At 50.5% G+C, this 19168-nt stretch overlaps 1 protein-coding gene across 7 annotated transcripts in view; it reads left to right on the forward strand.

Moving 5' to 3' along the window:
• The window catches only part of IARS1 (isoleucyl-tRNA synthetase 1), a 212201-nt gene that overhangs the window by 158778 nt on the left and 34255 nt on the right, over window positions 1-19168 (forward strand). For 4 of the 7 annotated variants that reach the window (XM_068111971.2, XM_078775509.1, XM_068111969.2 and 1 more), the window contains 2 exons: window positions 509-661; window positions 772-849. In XM_068111971.2, the coding sequence (XP_067968072.2) occupies window positions 509-661; window positions 772-849 (231 nt within the window). The remainder of the gene's footprint in view (window positions 1-508; window positions 662-771; window positions 850-19168) is intronic. The other 3 variants (XM_078775506.1, XM_078775508.1, XM_078775507.1) reach the window with 1 other exon arrangement.

Below are 19168 nucleotides of genomic sequence, written 5' to 3' on the forward strand. Positions count from 1 at the left end.
CGACAAGTTGTTTAAGTTTCGCCTCAATTATGATATTATTGGACCCCATTCGTTTGTACTCATTCCACCATTTTACCAAAAGTACACATGAATATTCAAATCCTTCAGGCACCCCATCCTCGAGCATGGTTAATTACTCTCTGGTGTCAAAATCCAGGAATGCCTCCATTGTTTGCACGCATGCTTGTACATGGGTGTGTGGGTGGTTCGTGTGCAGCCACCCGGCTGCTGGTTGCATCATTTTCTGTGGGCATGTCTGCCGCTGATGCAATGCCTCTCTATAACCAGTTATCTGGTACTCATTTTGCCGACCTCGGAAGGATGACAGGCTGAGTCAACCCCACATGGCGTTAATTCAATGGGATTTGAACTGAGGACCTTAGGATCCCAAGCCCGCTGCCCTAACCATTCGGCCAACACCAGGTGATTACATGGGTGTGTGATCTGTGTCGATGATATAAATTGATTTGAGCTGTTAACCTCTTGTACTGTTCCTGTTCTGCTACAGAGCTGACTGCTGATGTTGACCTGCGTAAGCTTCAAGGGGGTTGTGTCTTGGTGACTGAAGGGAGGCTGCCAAAGGCTGACGTGTTAGTCTCGTCTCGTGGTGTTCCATGCTGCCCATACATCAACGTTGAGCTGCTAACTGCATGTCCTGCTGGTACGTAGTAAGTCTGGATATCGTCACTCTTCTTATGATATGGAGGTTTGAAAGCTTAATTTAAGATTGATGTATGACTGTCATCCCAAAGGGTTTGAATCTGTTTACAGGAGCAAGGCTCATGGAAGAGCAAGGTGGAGCTGACAGTGGGACAAACACCAAGGGAATTAACAGAGGAACAGGAAAAGGTGGGAAGTGAAAGACGAGACACAGAAAGCAAGTAAGATTGCTGGGTTAGGAGAAGTTAATGGGGGCAATAAAGATAATGGGACAGAATTGGAGATGACAGGAGATGGTGGTGTACTGCTTGCTTGAAGTTCTGGAGGGAAGAGTAAAATGGAACAGCCTCTGGAAGGTGGTTCCACAGATGGGAGATGCGAGGAACAAGTCAAGTGAATCCACTTGGATTCCGCCCAGGTTGGCACATGGAAATTATGATGTAGCATAATTATCATCTCGGGTCAAGATTTGAAATTATGCCATGGTTTTTGTAAAATTGCTACTAGTATTCACATTATGTACTTTCACCAAAACATACATCATCATAGAAACATACATAGAATTTGGGTCCTCTGGGTCATTTGGGTCCTCTGGGTCATTTGGGTCCTCTGGGTCATTTGGGTCCTCTGGGTCATTTGGGTCCTCTGGGTCATTTGAGTCCTCTGGGTCATTTGGGTCCTCTGGGTCATTTGGGTCATTTGGGTCCTCTGGGTCATTTGGGTCCTCTGGGTCATTTGGGTCCTCTGGGTCATTTGGGTCCTCTGGGTCATTTGGGTCATTTGGGTCCTCTGGGTCCTCTGGGTCATTTGGGTCCTCTGGGTCCTCTGGGTCATTTGGGTCCTCTGGGTCATCTGGGTCCTCTGGGTCCTCTGGGTCATTTGGGTCCTCTGGGTCATTTGGGTCCTCTGGGTCCTCTGGGTCATTTGGGTCCTCTGGGTCATTTGGGTCCTCTGGGTCATTTGGGTCATTTGGGTCCTCTGGGTCATTTGGGTCCTCTGGGTCATTTGGGTCCTCTGGGTCCTCTGGGTCATTTGGGTCCTCTGGGTCATTTGGGTCATTTGGGTCCTCTGGGTCCTCTGGGTCATTTGGGTCATTTGGGTCATTTGGGTCCTCTGGGTCCTCTGGGTCCTCTGGGTCATTTGGGTCCTCTGGGTCATTTGGGTCCTCTGGGTCATTTGGGTCCTCTGGGTCATTTGGGTCCTCTGGGTCATTTTGGTCCTCTGGGTCATTTGGGTCCTCTGGGTCATTTGGGTCCTCTGGGTCATTTGGGTCCTCTGGGTCATTTGGGTCATTTGGGTCCTCTGGGTCATTTGGGTCCTCTGGGTCATTTGGGTCCTCTGGGTCATTTGGGTCCTCTGGGTCATTTGGGTCATTTGGGTCCTCTGGGTCATTTGGGTCCTCTGGGTCATTTGGGTCCTCTGGGTCATTTGGGTCCTCTGGGTCATTTGGGTCCTCTGGGTCATTTGGGTCCTTTGGGTCCTCTGGGTCATTTGGGTCCTCTGGGTCATTTGAGTCATTTGGGTCCTCTGGGTCATTTGGGTCCTCTGGGTCATTTGGGTCCTCTGGGTCATTTGGGTCCTCTGGGTCATTTGGGTCCTCTGGGTCATTTGGGTCCTCTGGGTCATTTGGGTCCTCTGGGTCATTTGGGTCCTCTGGGTCATTTGGGTCCTCTGGGTCATTTGGGTCCTCTGGGTCATTTGGGTCCTCTGGGTCATTTGGGTCCTCTGGGTCATTTGGGTCCTCTGGGTCATTTGGGTCCTCTGGGTCATTTGGGTCCTCTGGGTCATTTGGGTCCTATATTCCTATCCTATAACATATATATCTCCTATAACCTATCCTATAAATATAGATTTGATGACGTCATGTTTACACATCTGAGCGACAGAAATGAGCGACAGAAATGAGCGACAGAAATGGGTGACAGAAACGAGCTTCACTTTTGAGCGCCCGAAATTCCCAGGCAAACGCTATAACGCACCAGGTTTACAACCTGTGCGTTAATAAATGAGCTGTGGTGTGCAGTAAGCCTGGCTTTTGGAAATTGAACTTGGAGAAGAATGCATGTGAAAGGGTCTGTCCAGCTTTCTCAAAAATGTGACAAACAACTTTGATAGACAAAAGGAATATTTATTCGTACGCACGGAGACAAAATGCTTGTCTGCAGGGACAAACAGTTCTCTGACTTCTATTTTGTCGGAATTGTAATTTATACTTGAAGTGTCTATGAGAAAGGAAGGCAAAAGCAAAGACTGGAGCATGAGATCAGAGCACAGGAATGTGCATATGAGGACCCTTGGCTTAATATTTTACACAAGGTCAAGCCACAGATAAAATATGTTTTTGCCAACTCAAACGCAGAGACACAGTTCTGCTCGACAACTGTGAGATGACTTTATGCCAATGGTGCACAAACAATCATATTTCCCTTAGCTTCACGTGACTACCCCACGTGATGCAAATACCCAGCATACTTCTCGACCATTGGTGCCACTGATTGGTCCAGAGATGACAATTATTCATTTTTACCCTGACACATGCGTCCTTGACTAAATTGAGAGGGTGGAGGACTCGGACAGCAGGAGGAGCAATGTCGGAGAATAGACTGACGAAAACGGATACCGCCAACCTGCCTGTGATGCGAGAGCAACAAACCTCATCATGGGAGATTCCAATAATTTGAGAGCTTCAGATTCCACATAATCAAGGAGAAACAGATGAGATGCTGGGTTGCCAGTCCAGAGCAGAGAGCAGTACTCTATTGAGCTGTAGACAAAGGTCCTCTCTTCCCACCTTCAGCTTCCACCCTCTAAGCCCTAAGGAAAGACTTGGATTGATGGAGGATGCGTAGTCTGCGGTTGGCATTAAAGGCAAGCTTTGCTATGTTGTCGACTCGAGAAAGATCATGGCTGATGTTGAGGCCCAGAAGTTCAAGAGACTGAACCTCTTTCAGTGGATGACCAAGGAAATAGATAGGGGCATTCATTTGGGACATGTTCCTTGTCAAACCAGTGTCAATTCATTTCCAGATGAGCAGAGAGAGACACACACACACAGCTGCTTTCTTGCCTAGCAGAGAAATGGCATACTGTACGACACAATGTGGATTGTCTGCAAAATGAAAGAGAGGGTTTTTCCAGAGCATCAAAGAGGTCAATAACATTGATGGGAATCAAGATTTGGCCCAAAACAATGCCTTGGAGAACTCCAGCCTCCATTGGGAGTGGGGGGATAGTGTTTTATTGATGGCAACGCATTGATTGTGTGAGAGGAGAAAGTCAGAAATCCAGGAATGAAGGCGGCCTTCTGTGACACACACAGAGGGATTCACAAGCAAAGCAGGACTGTCCAATACCTGAGCTACTTCCAGGGAGATGGTCCGAATCTCTTTGAGATTGAGATCCTCCAACCACTGCTGAGACAGGAAACATTCCACCTTATCTCAGGCAGAGTCTCCCATGATGCCATTTGACGTACAATCACGTGAAAAAGTAAGTACACCCCATGTAAAGTTTTGACTTTTTCAACATATTTCAACATACAGCTATTTGATCTTCATTTCAACAATATTGATAGATAAAGGTGATATAATATAACAAATATCATGAAACATTTACATTTTGTAGTCTCCCGGTGTGTACCCTGGTTTAGAATAGGTACACCGTATCCCTGCATGTCGAAAGAGGCGACTAAGAGGGTTGGCGTCAGGAAGGGCATCCGGCCATGAAAACATTGCCTCAAAAAGAGAACCATGACAATTACAACTACATATGAGCAGGGTACAGCCCGAAGTGGAGATCGGTTTCTGAGGTTTGGGACATGGAATGTAGGGACAATGACAGGGAGATCAGGAGAAGTGGTGGAAGTATTGATCAGAAGAAGAGTGGACATAGCAAGAGACGAGATGGAAGGGAAGTGGTGTGAGAATGGTGAAGGGTAGGCAGGGACAGAAATACAAGTTTATGTGGCAAGGGTGCCTGGAGGGCGTGAATGGTGTTGGTGTCCTGTTTTCTAAGGAGTTTGTAGACAGTGTGGTGAGTGTGACTAGAGTGAGTGATAGGTTGATGATGGTGAAAATGATGATTGGAAAGCTCTTGGTGAACGTCATCTCGGGATATGCTCCACAGGTTGGTCGGAGCGATGAAGAGAAAGACAAGTTCTGGTGTGCGATAGAGAAGCTGATGGAAAACGTGAAAGATGAGGAGGTTGTGACAGGAAGAGACCTAAATGGACATGTGGGAAGGAGTATGGGTGGTTTTGAGGGAGTTCATGGGGGTTACGGATATGGTGTGAGAAATGGAGAAGGTGAAAGGATTTTGGAGTTTGCTGATGGAGCTGATTTGTTGATTTGTAATACTCAGTTCCAGAAAGAGGATAATAAGCTTGTTACATACACGTCAGGTGGGTCGACGACAACCGTTGACTACCTGATGGTGCGTAGGTGAGATAAGGGGCACCTCCGGGACACAAAGGTGATCCCGGGGGAGGAGGCTGTTTCACAGCACCACTTGGTTGTCTGCGACATAAGGGTGGAAGGTGCGAGGAGAGCTTGGCGGGTGAAGTACCAACCGAGAATGAAGGTGTGGAGGTTGAAAGAGGTGACAGCAAGGGAGGCATGAAAAGAGAGGCTGAGTTGGGTCGAGGATGATGTGGTTGAGCTTGAAAGTGGTTGGATGTCAATGAATAGTCTATCATGTCAATGTCAAAGGATGTCAATAGAAAGATAGTCTATCTTTCATTGTTGATTGGAGCTGATTTGCTCCAAATCTACAAGGCTTTCATCCACAGCTCTATGGAATACTGCTCTCCCCTCTGGTCTGGTGCTCCTGCCTCACACCTAGCTCGTCTTCACGCTGTTGAAACCAAAGCTTTCAGAATCATTGGAATCTCCCGCGATGAAGCCAACTCCAAGGGCCTTTCACTCACTCACCGCAGGCAGGTTGGTGGTCTTTCCGTCTTCTACCGACTCCTCTCTGGCCTTGCCCCCCGAGCCCTCTCCGGGCTCTGTCCCCCAAATATTCCTACAGGTCGCACAAGATCTGCCTGCAACCCTCTTATGGTTAAACTGCCAAAATCAAGACTTTCTGCTCACCTTCACTCCTTCATTCCTCTTTTCTCCCACCTCTGGAACAAACTCCCTCACTCTCTTCAATCCCACTCCACCCTGCAGGTCTTTAAAACAGCTGTTCACCACCATCTCTTATCCTCCCCCATCCAAAACCTTGATCTTTTCTACCCCCGCTAATTTCGGTCCCCTTGTGTTTTATACCTCCCCCCCCACCCCTTTCCCACGCCTCCTCCCCCCAAGCCCTCTCCCTCCCACACTTCTCCCTGCTCTCAAATGTTGTGGTTGTGTGCTTCCCCTTCTCTCCCCATCTTGTCTTCCACTCCCTCTTTTTGTATATTTTGTTTGTCTGGTTGATTTGTTTGTGAAATAAATGTTAGCTCTTTCACGAGCCTCGATTCAGTATATTAAAAAAAAAAAAAAAAAAAAAAAATCTGTTGGGAGCCGTTGGTGAGGTATGTGGATGGATGGTATCCAAATTTTGACCAAATTTTTAGATGTTCTTAAAAATTTGGTTCTAGTCCAAATCCCATTCCTCGACACCAATTGTTACGGATCTCAGAGACGGCACTCCCCTTAGCAAGGGGGGGTTAATTCCCTTGGCCTGTTGAGCCGGCCGTCTCTGGTCCTGGTACTTGTAACGCTCTTTTGCGGGGTGGGATTGATCAGGGTTATTGGTCCAGGTGTTATCTGGAATACCTTTATCAATCCCTCCGCAAAACAGGGAGACAAGTACCGCTCAAACCACGGACAAGATGGTATTTGCCGAGCGGTTTAGCAATCCGCGGTGCGAGCCGTTATCAATTGACTAAACCGGATTCCGAACGTTGGCCAAATCGTGCCACAGGTATTCAATCAGGAAAAGACTAAAGCGATCGGGGAAGAATGAAACCAAAAGTAAGAAATAACAGGTATTTATTAATTATTTACAACAAACCAAAGGAAGAGAAACGAAAGTAATATGCAGGACGAAGAAGAAGAAGATACACAGGGCAGCCTTAAACAGTCTTATTTTAAACCCCAGACAACAAAAAGGACAGACAACAGACTTACACGACAAAGGGAATTGCAGGCAGAAATGGCTGGAAGCAGGTTCGGAGGAAAAGCTCAGCAAGGAGGGCCGCTTCAAATCCACGCTCCGGGTATGTATGTGTACATACATACACATACATACAGATACAGACTTGGCATTTAATATGGAATATTTTTTTTGTGGGGGTGAACTTACTTTTCAAGATGACTTAGAACCAAAAGTTCATTGGAATTATGTTGAAATTATCCTAGATTTTGTTAATGTGACCTTTAAAAGAAACAAAAACCACATTTGACATTTCGAAGCAAATAAATTGATCCTTGAAAGTGATGTAAACTGATATCGAACTCAATTCACGGACAGTACTGTGTTAAACTTCTGTACGTTTTCCAGAAGTATCTCTTTATTTTGCACATTAGCCAAAAAAAATTTCAACAAAAACAAAAGCTAAATTATGACTGGGATTACGGACAGTAAAATTACAGTTCAGTACTTCGTGTAACCCCCACGAGCATTCAGGAGAGCACGTGCATGTCGAGGCATGCTGTTCACGAGATTTGCCAAGGTTTGGACAGGAATCGCTTGCCATGCAGTGACAATAGTCTGCTGCAATTCACGTACAGAGGTGGGCTGCTGGTCCAAGTTGTCGATTTGACGCGTTAATTCTGCCCACAAGTTCTCTATCGGATTCATATCCGGGGACATGGCAGGCCACTCCATATGCTCTACACCACAGTCAGCAAGAAAGTGTTGGATCATGCGAGCACGATGAGGCCGTGCATTGTCATCTTGGAAGACAAAGTTTCCTCGAAAGGCTGCACGAGCAAATGGAAGCAATGTTTCTTCCAGAATGACCCTGTACTTGAACTGGTTCAGGTTTTCATTCAGAACAACCAGGTCAGTTTTGCCCCCTGCATGAAAAGCAGCCCAAACTGTCACCCAACCACCTCCAGCTTGGACTCTTGGCACGATACAATCTTCGTTGTGGGCTTCATGCACTTGTCTGCGCACTCGGACGCGGCCATCTTGACGATAGACCAGAAATCTAGACTCGTCACTGAAGGTCACGTGATTCCAGTGTACTGGCTGCCATTGACGGTGCTCTCTGGCCCACTGCAATCGGCGCTGGCTGTGTTGTCTGGTCAGGCGTGGCTTTCTCAGGGGACGCCTGGCACGATAGCCTGCTTGAACCAGTCGTTGGTTGACTAGCCTTCTGGATACAGGCACATTTGTCAGTTGCTGCCACTCAGCCCTAAGCCGATTAGCTGACTTGGTACGGCCATTGCAGACTAACCGGTGCAGCTGGCGATCATCTCTCCTTGTGGTTCTGCGTGGACGTCCTGGCCTCGGTATTGGAGTAGGGACACCCCTCTGAGCATTTCGTTTCAGGATCTTTGACACCTGACCTTGAGTGATGCCATACTGCCGAGCAATAGCATGCTGTTTCATGCCAGAATTTCGTAAAGCCACCACTCCACGACAAACAGCATTGTCAAGTTGACGGACCATCTCCAGAGGAAGCGGCAATAACTTTTGTAGATGTGCAGCAGTTGTTTTCCACTAATACAGAACGCAACAACCCTTATATACCCGATTGTGAAGCCAATCGTCAAATGTACCTGTCCTTACATTTTGTCACGCCACCTGTGATATAATCCTGTTATTGACTTCTTGCTGCGAAAGACAATCAGTGACATGGTTCTTTCAACAAAGACATCACCGAAGGGTAAAATAAACTCACCAGATTGATATACTGAGTTCAGAAAGTAAACCCGTCAAGAAAAACAAAAATTCCATATTAAATGCCAAGTCTGTATATATATATATATATATATATATATGAGAATTGTAATGAAATTGTTGTAATAACACCCTCCTTCCTCCATTTGTGGTGTATAAAGGTCAAAGGTGGTTCCCGTAGTTATTCCATATACAATCACATAGCCAATCATAGATTTCCTTTGTTCAGTAGTTATCTCCTTATTATGTGTATTAGGTTAAGGTTCTGTCTTCCCACTAGTTAACACTGCATTGCACCAAATTGGAACAAGGTAGAATCCCTTTTCAAATTCCCCAAAGCCTCCACTTCCAAACGCAATCCCCTTTTGTCATCGATTGCCAACTGCATTGGGCGGTTTTCCGTGTGCGGTTTTCTGCATTCGCCGCTGCTGCTTTGTGGTTTTCGCCGCAAAACACCATCATTGAACACGCGGTCAGATCGGAGAAGAAGGGGGAGGAGCGGCCGAATCCAGGGCGTTGGCCGCCGATCGTCATCAAAGGTGGAGCGAAAGAGCCCGTGCCAGCCAACCGGCACTGCAGTGAGCGACCCGGTAGGCGTGCCCTGGGAGCCCGCGGATTGATCTCGAGGCACGCTATAAAAGCGCGCGCGGAAGCCTTTAAGGGAGAGTGGGAGAGAGTCGGAGAGAGAGCATCCAGGCGGTCAAGTGCTGCGGTGAAGAGAGAGAGAGAGAGAGATGCGGCAGATGAGGCCAGAGGCAGTACCATGCAGCTTTGACTCCACCAGGCAGCTTTGACTCCACCAGCGGAGCTCGAACAACAGCAACAGCTTGAACCGGCGGAGCTCGTACCGCGGCAGCTCACACGACCGCAGCTTGGGCGTTGACGGCGGTGCCGACCGTGGCCGCGGAGGAACGGAGCTGCCGCTCCTGGCCCGACCATGACCCAGTTCCCGTGGACCTTCCTCTCCCTCCAGCTAGCCACCTCCAGCATTCGTTCCTGCCATCATCCCCCGTGTAAGTGTGCTCGTAGTCTGTCTTTGTCTTGTCCTTGGGGTTAAGTAAGACTGTAATAGGTAAGCTAATTTGCACTGTGTCTTCTTCTTCTGTATTTTATTTTATTATCCTTCCTTCTTCCTTGGTTTCTTTGATTGTGTAAATAGAGTAATAAATTATATTTGTTCTTCCTACTTTTGTCTTCCTCTTCTTCACATCCGTTCGTCTTTGTCTTTTCCCCATTGAAAACCTGTGGCACGATTTGGCCAACGTTCAAGGATCGGGTCTAGTCCTTGTTAATAGTTCGTGCCGCGGTTGCTAAAACCGCTCGGCAATTAACATCTGTCCGCGGTACGAACGGGGCTGTGCACCTACCTTTCCGGAGGTAGCTGGGCAGCGTCAGGGACCCCGTCGGTCAGTCAGAGACGAGGGGATTAATCCCCCCTCGGTAAGGGGAACGGAGGCCGACGTTGGGGCCGTAACAATTGGTGTCAGGAGTGTCGGATTCGGACCTGAAGCGCTTCGCGCGCTCAAATTATGAGTGGCCCAAAATTTTGTTTTATAAAATCCTAAATTAAAAAATCGTGCCATGGATGGTCAAGGCGACGGGATGCCGGTGGGGGAATTAGAAGAGGGGTTAGGGGTAACCCAGGAACAGAGGGAGGAAATGGAGGAGGAGAGAAATGAGGATGTGGTTGAGGGGGCTTCAGGTACACAAGATGGTGCCCTCGCGCATGAGGGTTCAGGCACACAAAAAGGCGCCTCGCACGAGAGCGCGGTAGCCGAGCCCGAGATGCCAGGGTACATGCGAGCCTTCATGGCGCAATTCATGAAGGAAATAAGGGAAGTACAAAACGAAACCCGGGAAACGAAAGAAATAACTGAGGGAATGGCGAGGGACAGAGCCGCATACGAGGTAAGGGAGGCTGAGAAGGAGGTTAACCGCAGGTTGAGCGAAAAGGTCCCAAGGGTGCACGACGAGGTAAAGCGGGTCGAGGAGCACTGGTTGGGCGAAGTGGAGAAAAGCACGGGTAAAATGACGGGTATAGAGATCGCGACCCGGGGTATGGGGAAGCCGGCGACCGCTGAGGTACAAGTGGGAATTTTAATAAAGCCAGCGGTCGTTGAGGTGAATAAAGAAAGAGCAATAGTTATGGTTGAAATTGAAAAGACGACGGAGGTAGCCCGGGAATTGAAGGGAGAGATGGATATTGCTCAAAGTCTGAATACACATCCTGATGCCGTACTTGCTAATCCTTATAAAGATTTGCAGGTGCGCATGGAGAAAAGGATCCCCCAGGTGAGTCGTGCTGTATGTTGTGCGGGTAGATTTTGTAGAAAAGTGTTCGGTGCGAAGAGAATTATCGCGCGATTGGGGTCAATATAGCACCCGGGCGTTGGTGAAGGGTCCCCTGTGAGTGGAAATGGCACGCTTGTGAAAAAAAAGTGTGCGACGGCGAGTGGGTGTGTTATAAAGTGTGGGAGTGAAACCGAGTGCGAGCGGGAATGCACGTCGGGGTGTACGGAGGGTGACGCAGAGAGTGAGAGCGATACGGAGCGTACGTGCGAGGGTGAGAGTAACCCGGAGATTGAGTTGGTGGAGGAGCGGGTGCGAGGAAGCACGTTTGGGATGAACGGAGAGGTTGTGCGAGAAAGCACACCTGAGTTGGTTGTGGCGCGGGTGTGGGAGAGCACATCGGAGCGCGTTAGTGGGTGGATGCAAGAGTGCACGCCCATGGTGAGTGTTATGGAGGACGTAACGGAGGAGAGGTGTGGAACGAAGTGTGCGAACGGTGAGTGTGCGCAAGAGGGGTGCGCGAGAGGTGTGGTGTGTAACAGGGAGTGCGGTGGTGGAATGGACGGAGTGTGTGGGATGCACTGGAGGCGCCGAGACGCTGGGTTTTGTGAGTGTCAAAAGGGTCGCGTGTGCGTGTGGGCATGCGAGTGAAGCAACGATGTTGAACGGGGTAGCGTTTAGAGTGACGGATAGCCGACGCGGGTGCTCGGTGTGCGGTGCGCTTTGTTGGATGCTAGGCCCCGCACGGTCGAGTCCGGGCCTTGTCGGGCAAGGTGACCGGTCCGGTTCAAGGGCAAGTAGGAGGAAGCGGAACGGTGCCCCTTGGCGGGGGCGGGGTTCTGACCGGGTGAGATTGAGCCATCGGGCCGGCGACCGCGAGGTGCCGCGCCGAGATGGTGCGCGGAATCTCGGTCCGACGAAGCCTCCTCCCCAGAATCGTGAATGCCGGACGGACTCAACCTGCAGGCGACCAAACCACCCGAATTCATTGCTCGGCTGTGCGAAGCCGGGCTTTGAAAATGTAACGACGCACCGAGGCTCAAGTTTAATGGACGGTGATGATGATAGTGTTTTGATCCGAAATTGGGGGAGTAGTGAATAGGATTTGCAGGAATCTGAGAGAAAAATTTATCGTGGAAGATGCCCGATGTGCAAGGATGGCCAATCCACCATCCCTCGCACAGCGGGGGGCAAAGGAGCAATAGCTATGGGGTTTATGGCAGTGAAAACTAGCCTGGGAGGGTTAGGATAAAATGATAGGGATCTAGAGAAGATGACCATAGGTAACTGTAAGTTTAAGTAGCAACAGTGGACAGGTAGTGGGGACATAGAGAGGGTAGTTGGATGATAACGACGTGGTATGTGCTTAGTTTAGAGGGAAGACGGGGAGCACCAAGTTAGCGGGAAACCAGGTAGAGCAGATGATGCCGTGTGAGTGTTGGAGGTGTATTCAGAAGTGTATTGTGAAAAGTGTATGAGGAACAATTGTGATTGTGCGTTGTATTGCATTGAATGAATGGTCCTGGAGAGAGGAGGGTGCATGTGGCACCAGGTAAGATTGCACAGGTGTGCAACTGAACAGGTGTGTGGAGTAGTGTATGACTGAGTAGTGGTGATTGTGTGTTGTGTTGACCAAATGGTCCATGGAGTGAGGAGGGTGCAGGAAGCACCAGTAGGAGTGATTGCACAGGTGTGCAACTACAGGTGAATGGAGAATGGTTGTGTGGAATACATGGAGTATGGAATATATGGAGTATGGAATGGATGGTCGTGGAGTGAGTATGGTGGAAACTGTGGAGTGGAGTGGATGGTGCGAAGGTGTGAATGGGGGAAGAGTGGACCCCCATCACGAATACCTGGGGAGGGTAGTTTAAGTGTTAGGTAGAGGGTACAGGTAAATTGTGGTTGGATATTGGCATCTGTGGTGCGTGTGGAAGAATGGTGTTTGGATGGGTACATTAGTGACGTGGAAATGGCTGGGCGTGTGGCCTGTTAGTGTGTGTAGTTGAATGGGCACTCCACCACTGTGAGCATGTCGGCCAGGTGAGGCTACAGGTGGGCTCTGGGAGCCGGTAGAGTTGTGGATGGCACCCGAGGATCCGGAGGACGGACCCGGGTAGCCCAGTGCCAGAGAGGGCACCGAGTGGGGAGAGCGCCAGAGGGCCTTCCCCAGTAGATAGGTTAGGATAAGGAGCAGTTAAGCTCGGAGGCAACTGCAGTGGTGGAGGTGTGCAGGTGGGTAGACCTGCTGGGAGAGCCACACGACCCAGTCCGGAAATTGTGCAAGGGCACAGGGAGTTGAATCGGGGGAGTGAGACCCCAAATTGATGAAGCACCACAGTTTGGTCAATGGGAATTTGGTTCTTAAAACCGCATAGAGTAAGATGGCCAATGGTTTGGCAGGGAAAGACCCCGGGTAGTGTAAAGTGTATTAAAGTCATTTAGAGGATAGTTAGGATTAAGAATCTCCTCGCACCATCTACATCCACTCACCTGGGGTGACGCTACTCTACACCATGCCATGTTTTTATTATTTTTTGTGCAAATGTTTGGATTGTGAGACGCATCATGACGTGGGTGTGACATTGTGCTTTGTTGTTCCATCTCTCCCTCCTTATAAGAATTGATGATGAATTGGTGATGGCAAATTTTGGTTAGAGGGATTGTGGGGACGAATTTGGTATAGGGGAGATATGGGGAGACGAGACAGTAGTGACGAATTTGTAAATGTGTAGATTTTTGTACATATGGGGTAAGGGCAAGGGTAGAGTAGGTAACAGGGGGGGTGACGTACGGTAGGGACGAGCTTTCTCACTTCGCTCTCCGTACGCACCTCGTCTTGCATTGCCTTGTTTGATGTGTACCCTTGTGACCTTACCCCTCGCTCACCTGTCTTCTCCCCCCCTTGTCTCCCACCTGAGGACTGTGCGCCGAGGGGAGCGTGCGGGAGTCCGCCATTGTGTGCCCAAAACTCCCGCAACCAGCTGTCTGCATCGATGCACCACTTATGGACCACATGTCTGTGGCTGAGCACCACTTATGGACCCCACGGGTGGGGGCATGGCCCCTCTGCTGGAACCGGCCATGATGGCCCGGGATCTTGCTGGCGGACCTTGGTCACAGGGCACCTATGCCACACAGGTGAACCACCCCTAGTCGGCCCTGTGGGCCATAAATAAAAAATGGACACGGTTGTGCATGTCATTTTATTATGTCCAAATAGGCCGCCAGCAAAGAAGAAAGACAACATCTGGAAGAACGACAATGGCCAGCAGAGGGAGCCGAAGAGGAAGACCGGCACTAGGGGTTTGTTGTGTTTCTTTTATTGAACTGTGGTGACTGTGCACTGATTGGTGCGTGATGGTGCTTTGGTGCGTTTATGGTGCTTTCTGGTGCGTCGATGCAGCACAGGCTGTCTCCCACCCTCCCCCCCCCCCCAAAAGAACAATCACAGGTCCTGTGTTGCGTTTTGTAAATACAAGTAGCGTAACTGTAAATAATGCTCCCCCATCGTTCATGTTGTAGTTTGAAGACAATTCCGCAATTCGGTTAGCTGTGGGCGTAAGTCTGTTAGGCAGGGTGCAATGCAGCAGCGGGACATATTTATTTGTGTTTTAAAACAGTCACACTCAGGGTCAGGTTAAATGTAGAGGGAACTACACCTACGTGCCACACTAAAGGTAAAAGTAATAGGCCCGGGACGTGCCTAAGAGGAGGAGGGTGCAGTGTTATGGATATGAGAATTGTAATGAAATTGTTGTAATATCACCCTCCTTCCTCCATTTGTGGTGTATAAAGGTCAAAGGTCGTTCCCGTAGTTATTCCATATACAATCACGTAGCCAATCATAGATTTCCTTTGTTCAGTAGTTATCTCCTTATTATGTGTATTAGGTTAAGGTTCTGTCTTCCCACTAGTTAACACTGCATTGCACCAAATTGGAACAAGGTAGAATCCCTTTTCAAATTCCCCAAAGCCTCCACTTCCAAACGCATTCCCCTTTTGTCATCAATTGCCAACTGCATTGGGCGGTTTTCCGCGTGCGGTTTTCTGCATTCGCCGCTGCTGCTTTGTGGTTTTCGCCGCAAAACACCACCATTGAACACGCGGTCAGATCGGAGAAGAAGGGGGAGGAGCGGCCGAATCCAGGGCGTTGGCCGCCGATCGTCATCAAAGGTGGAGCGAAAGAGCCCGTGCCAGCCAACCGGCACTGCAGTGAGCGACCCGGTAGGCATGCCCTGGGAGCCCGCGGATTGATCTCGAGGCGCGCTATAAAAACGCGCGCGGAAGCCTCTGAGAGAGAGTCGGAGAGACAGCATCTAGGCGGTCCTGTTTTTTTAAAAAACCTGTTTTCTCTTTGTCGTTGTGGGGTATTGAGTGTAGATTGATGAGGGAGAAAATGAATTTAAACGATATCAGCATAAGGCTGCAACATAACATAACAACAAAGGCTAACCCCCGCTCTCGCAGGGAAAATGGCCTTTAAAATGTGTCGTGAAAATCATCCACACACACGACTTGTGCCGTAGGTTGGTTTAATATCATTTAGATCTGTGGTAACATCCTGTAAAATACATTCATGCAATAGACATCAGAATCGGGGTATTACATGGGAAAGACCGATAACAATAGGCAAAGCAAGCAAGTCCAGCATATAGGTGCGTACATACCATTCAAGACTACAGGACTAGATGTCACAGTAAATGTCGCAGGAGTGGCCTTACGTCGCGGTCGTCCCGGGTCTTATAGACGCCCCTTTAGTGGGATAAGCGAGCACTCCCGGGTTCACCTTCACCTTCACCTTCAGTATAATTTCACTACATTCACCCCGCCGTTAGAACTATACTGCCGCTAGGCAGGTCGCAAGCATGCGTCAGCAATAATCGATTGGGGTACGTCATTCCACGTCAGTCGGTCCACCCGTAGCGGTCGGGGCGGCGAACTACCCTGCCAGCTCGTGTCCGGAGACTACCGGGTACGGCGTCCCCAAGCCCGGAATCCCCCGCGTCGGAATAGCCGTCGGAGTTAGGTGTCGGAGGGGGCACCCCAGAGCCATCAGGCAAGAGACTAGGCGACGACGGAAGTGTCGGCAGTAGTCCCATAGACGAAGCTTCGGTAGAGTCCATAGACTCGTAGATTGGTTCGTTGATATCCCTGTCGTCGACCCCACAAGGGGTGAGATGGCGTACAGAGACAGTAGACTCGCGTCCATCTGCCGTTATCACACGAGCATGCTCGGGATTAGCCTGGAGTACCCGCACCTTATCAACAAAGGGGTCGTACTTGCTAGTGCGAACCGCTCGTTTGAGATAGGACGACCCCGGCTCAGCGAGCCAGCTGGGTAAAGATTGGATACTACCCGAGCTTCTAGGGTGGTGGAACAGTCTTTCGTGAGGTGGCTGTACATAGGAGAGCCCGGATCGAGTTTAGAGCCGCAGGTAGCGACCACGCCCATTTATCGAGGCCCCGGCCGAGGGTCCTGAGGCTTAGCATGACGGCCCTCCATATAATCCCATTAAAGCGTTCGATCTGCCCATTCGCCTGGGGCCGGTACGGGGTGGTGTAACTCGAAGCGACATTATTTTGGAGCAAGTATCCCCTCACCTCCTGAGACAGGAACACCGCACCCCGATCGGTATGCACATAGGCCGGATACCCAAACATAGAAAACAAATTTTGCAGGCACGTATAACCGTGGCAGCCGTCATATCCCCGCACGTATAAGCAAAGGGGAATCGCGAATACTCATCAACGATAGTGAGCAGCTAACGAGAGTTACTCGACACCGGCAGCGGCCCTTTGAAATCCATCGCCAATCTCTCCCACGGTCTAGTAGCCCTAACCAGCATCCCCATAGGAGGGTTGTAAAAACGCGGTTTGAGTTCCGCACAGATAGTGCAGTCACGGCAGATCCGGCGGATGTCCTCAATCGAGTACGGCAGATTACCACTGCGCACAAAATGCGCGAAACGCGCCACCCCGGGATGACACATAGTGCCGTGCAAAGCACGCAGTCCCTCCAAAGTCACAACCACCGCGCAAGTGGCCGGCCTCGATAAGGCGTCGGCGACCAGGTTATCCTTCCCCGGGCGGTATTTGATGGTGTAGCAGAAGTCGGCGAGTTCGATACGCCAGCGAGTGATTTTCTCATTCTTAATGCGTTGAGCATGTAAGGTGTCATACATGAACGCAACGCTTTGTTGGTCCGTGACGATTTGGAAACATCGCCCGAGTAAGTACGGTCGCCATCGCCGAATTGATTCGACGATCGCGTACGCTTCCTTTTCGACAGACGAATGCCTCCGCTCAGCGGAGGTGAGAGTTCGCGAAAAGAAAACCACAGGGCGCCCCCCTTGGGAGAGAGTCACCGCTATCGCATGATCCGAGGCATCACTTTCCAAGACGAAAGATGCACTCTCTTCAATCGTCGCTACGGCGGCGCCAGCGATGTCGGCCTTAAGGCCCCCGAAGGCCGCCATGGCGGCCGGGCCCATGGGGAACGTGTCGCAGGCCACAAGGGGGCGGAGCTTCGCGGAGAAATTTTGCACCCACTTTGAATAGTGGGCGAACAGCCCAAGAGCGCGTTTCAGCAAAGCCCGATCGCTAGGCGGAGCCATATCGAGCAAAGGTCGCAGACGCTCCTTATCCGGAGAGACAGAGCCATGGGTCACAGTGTACCCCAGAAGATCTATCGTGCGTAGAGAGTAACGACACTTAGCCTCATTCATGGTTAGGCGATATTTCTGCGCGACCTCGAGGAAGCGCTTCAGATTAGCGTCGTGATGCCCCTGGTCATACCCACAAACCATAAGATTGTCCAGATAGACAAAGACATCCGTCAAGTTCTCCTTCGTAACGAGGTCATCCATAGCCCTCTGAAAACATGCGACCCCGTTTGTTACCCCAAAAGGGAGTCGAGTGAACTGGTACAACCGTTGACCCGATTCAAAGGCTGTATAGACGCGATCAGCCCTAGAGATGGGGACCTGATGATACGCACTACGCAGATCGAGAGTGCTGTAAACGGAGTACAGGGCCACCTGACGTACCAGTGCATCCATCCCCGGTAAGGGGTAGGCATCCAGCTGTGTAAAACGATTAATCGTCTGTGAGTAGTCGATTACCATGCGCCGGCGATGGGCCTCACTTCGCACCACTAAGACTTGGGCCCGTCACGGCGACCGACTGGGTTCTATAATACCGTCATTTAAGAGCTGGGCCGTTTCTTCCGCAATGAATTGCGCATCTGCGCGGGAGTAGCGCCGCGATTTTACGGCTACAGGAGTACAATCAGTGAGTGGTCAGGTTGGGGAACAGCAAGAGAGGCTCCACGTCCATCTTAGCGAGTGAGCACACAGCAAGCGTGTCCGGCCCACCGAAGTCCATTTCCAAACGTCCATGTCGCTTAAGGAAATCGTGTCCTAACAGAACGTCAGCACATAACGCAGGTAATACCATGAGATGCACGTCTGGGAACATGCGTCCCTTTATCACAAGTTTCAATCGACATTCCCCTTTTGTGCTCAGCCGAAGTCCTTGGGAGGCCATGAAGATCCGTCGTGTAGTCCCGAGAACCGGCCACCCATGTTGACGCACTAGTCGTTGATCGATAAAACTATCCGTAGACCCCGTGTCGATTAAGGCTTGCGCAAAAACGTCCTCGACCTTGAGCGGAATGATGGCCTGAGCAAGGCCGGAAGATCCGGCAGGTATTGTGCCGTCCGGGCGAGAAGATCGCGCTTCACGAGTGGATCCCACACCGGCTGCAGTTTTCCGGTCGTTCGGGCAGTTCGTGGAGGACCCCCGTAACAAGGGCATAGTTGGCCGCGCTGGAGCAGGAGCATGTAATTCGTAAAAGCCGCTGTCAGAGGACGTTCCCACACCGGCTGCAGTTTTACGGTCGTTCGGGCAGCCTGTGGAGGACCCTCATGACAAGCGCATAGTTGGCCGTGCTGGAGCAAGTGCGTGTAATGCGTAAGAGCCACCGTCAGAGGGCGCACGTGTCACGCGTAGAGGATCACTGCCATTCACCGTTTCATGAGCTGGAGCAATAGCGTGTAATTCGTAAAAGCCGCCGTCGGATGGCGCTCGAGTCACGTGCAGCGTTCGCTGCGAATCCAGAGGAGTTTTCAAAGCAGTACCTTGTTGCTTGTTTGAGGTGGGCGTTCGGACGCCAGCCAAGGCCGATCGCTCCGCGGCCGGTCGTGGTCGTGCCAGTTGTTTGGGTGGCCCGATGTCCCCCTCCAAGGACGAGCGTGCAGCCAGGGGCCCACGAGGAGGGGATACGCTCATCAAGGCCGGGCGGGGCGCTCCGCTCGGTGCCCGGTCCGTTGGCTCAGCGATAAGCCCATTCAAGGACGCGCGGGCTCGCGTGCCTCGCGCG

The sequence above is a fragment of the Myxine glutinosa genome, chromosome 4 (genome assembly GCF_964187855.1).
Source record: "Myxine glutinosa chromosome 4, kmMyxGlut1.1, whole genome shotgun sequence".
Classification (NCBI taxonomy): Eukaryota; Metazoa; Chordata; class Myxini; order Myxiniformes; family Myxinidae; genus Myxine; species Myxine glutinosa.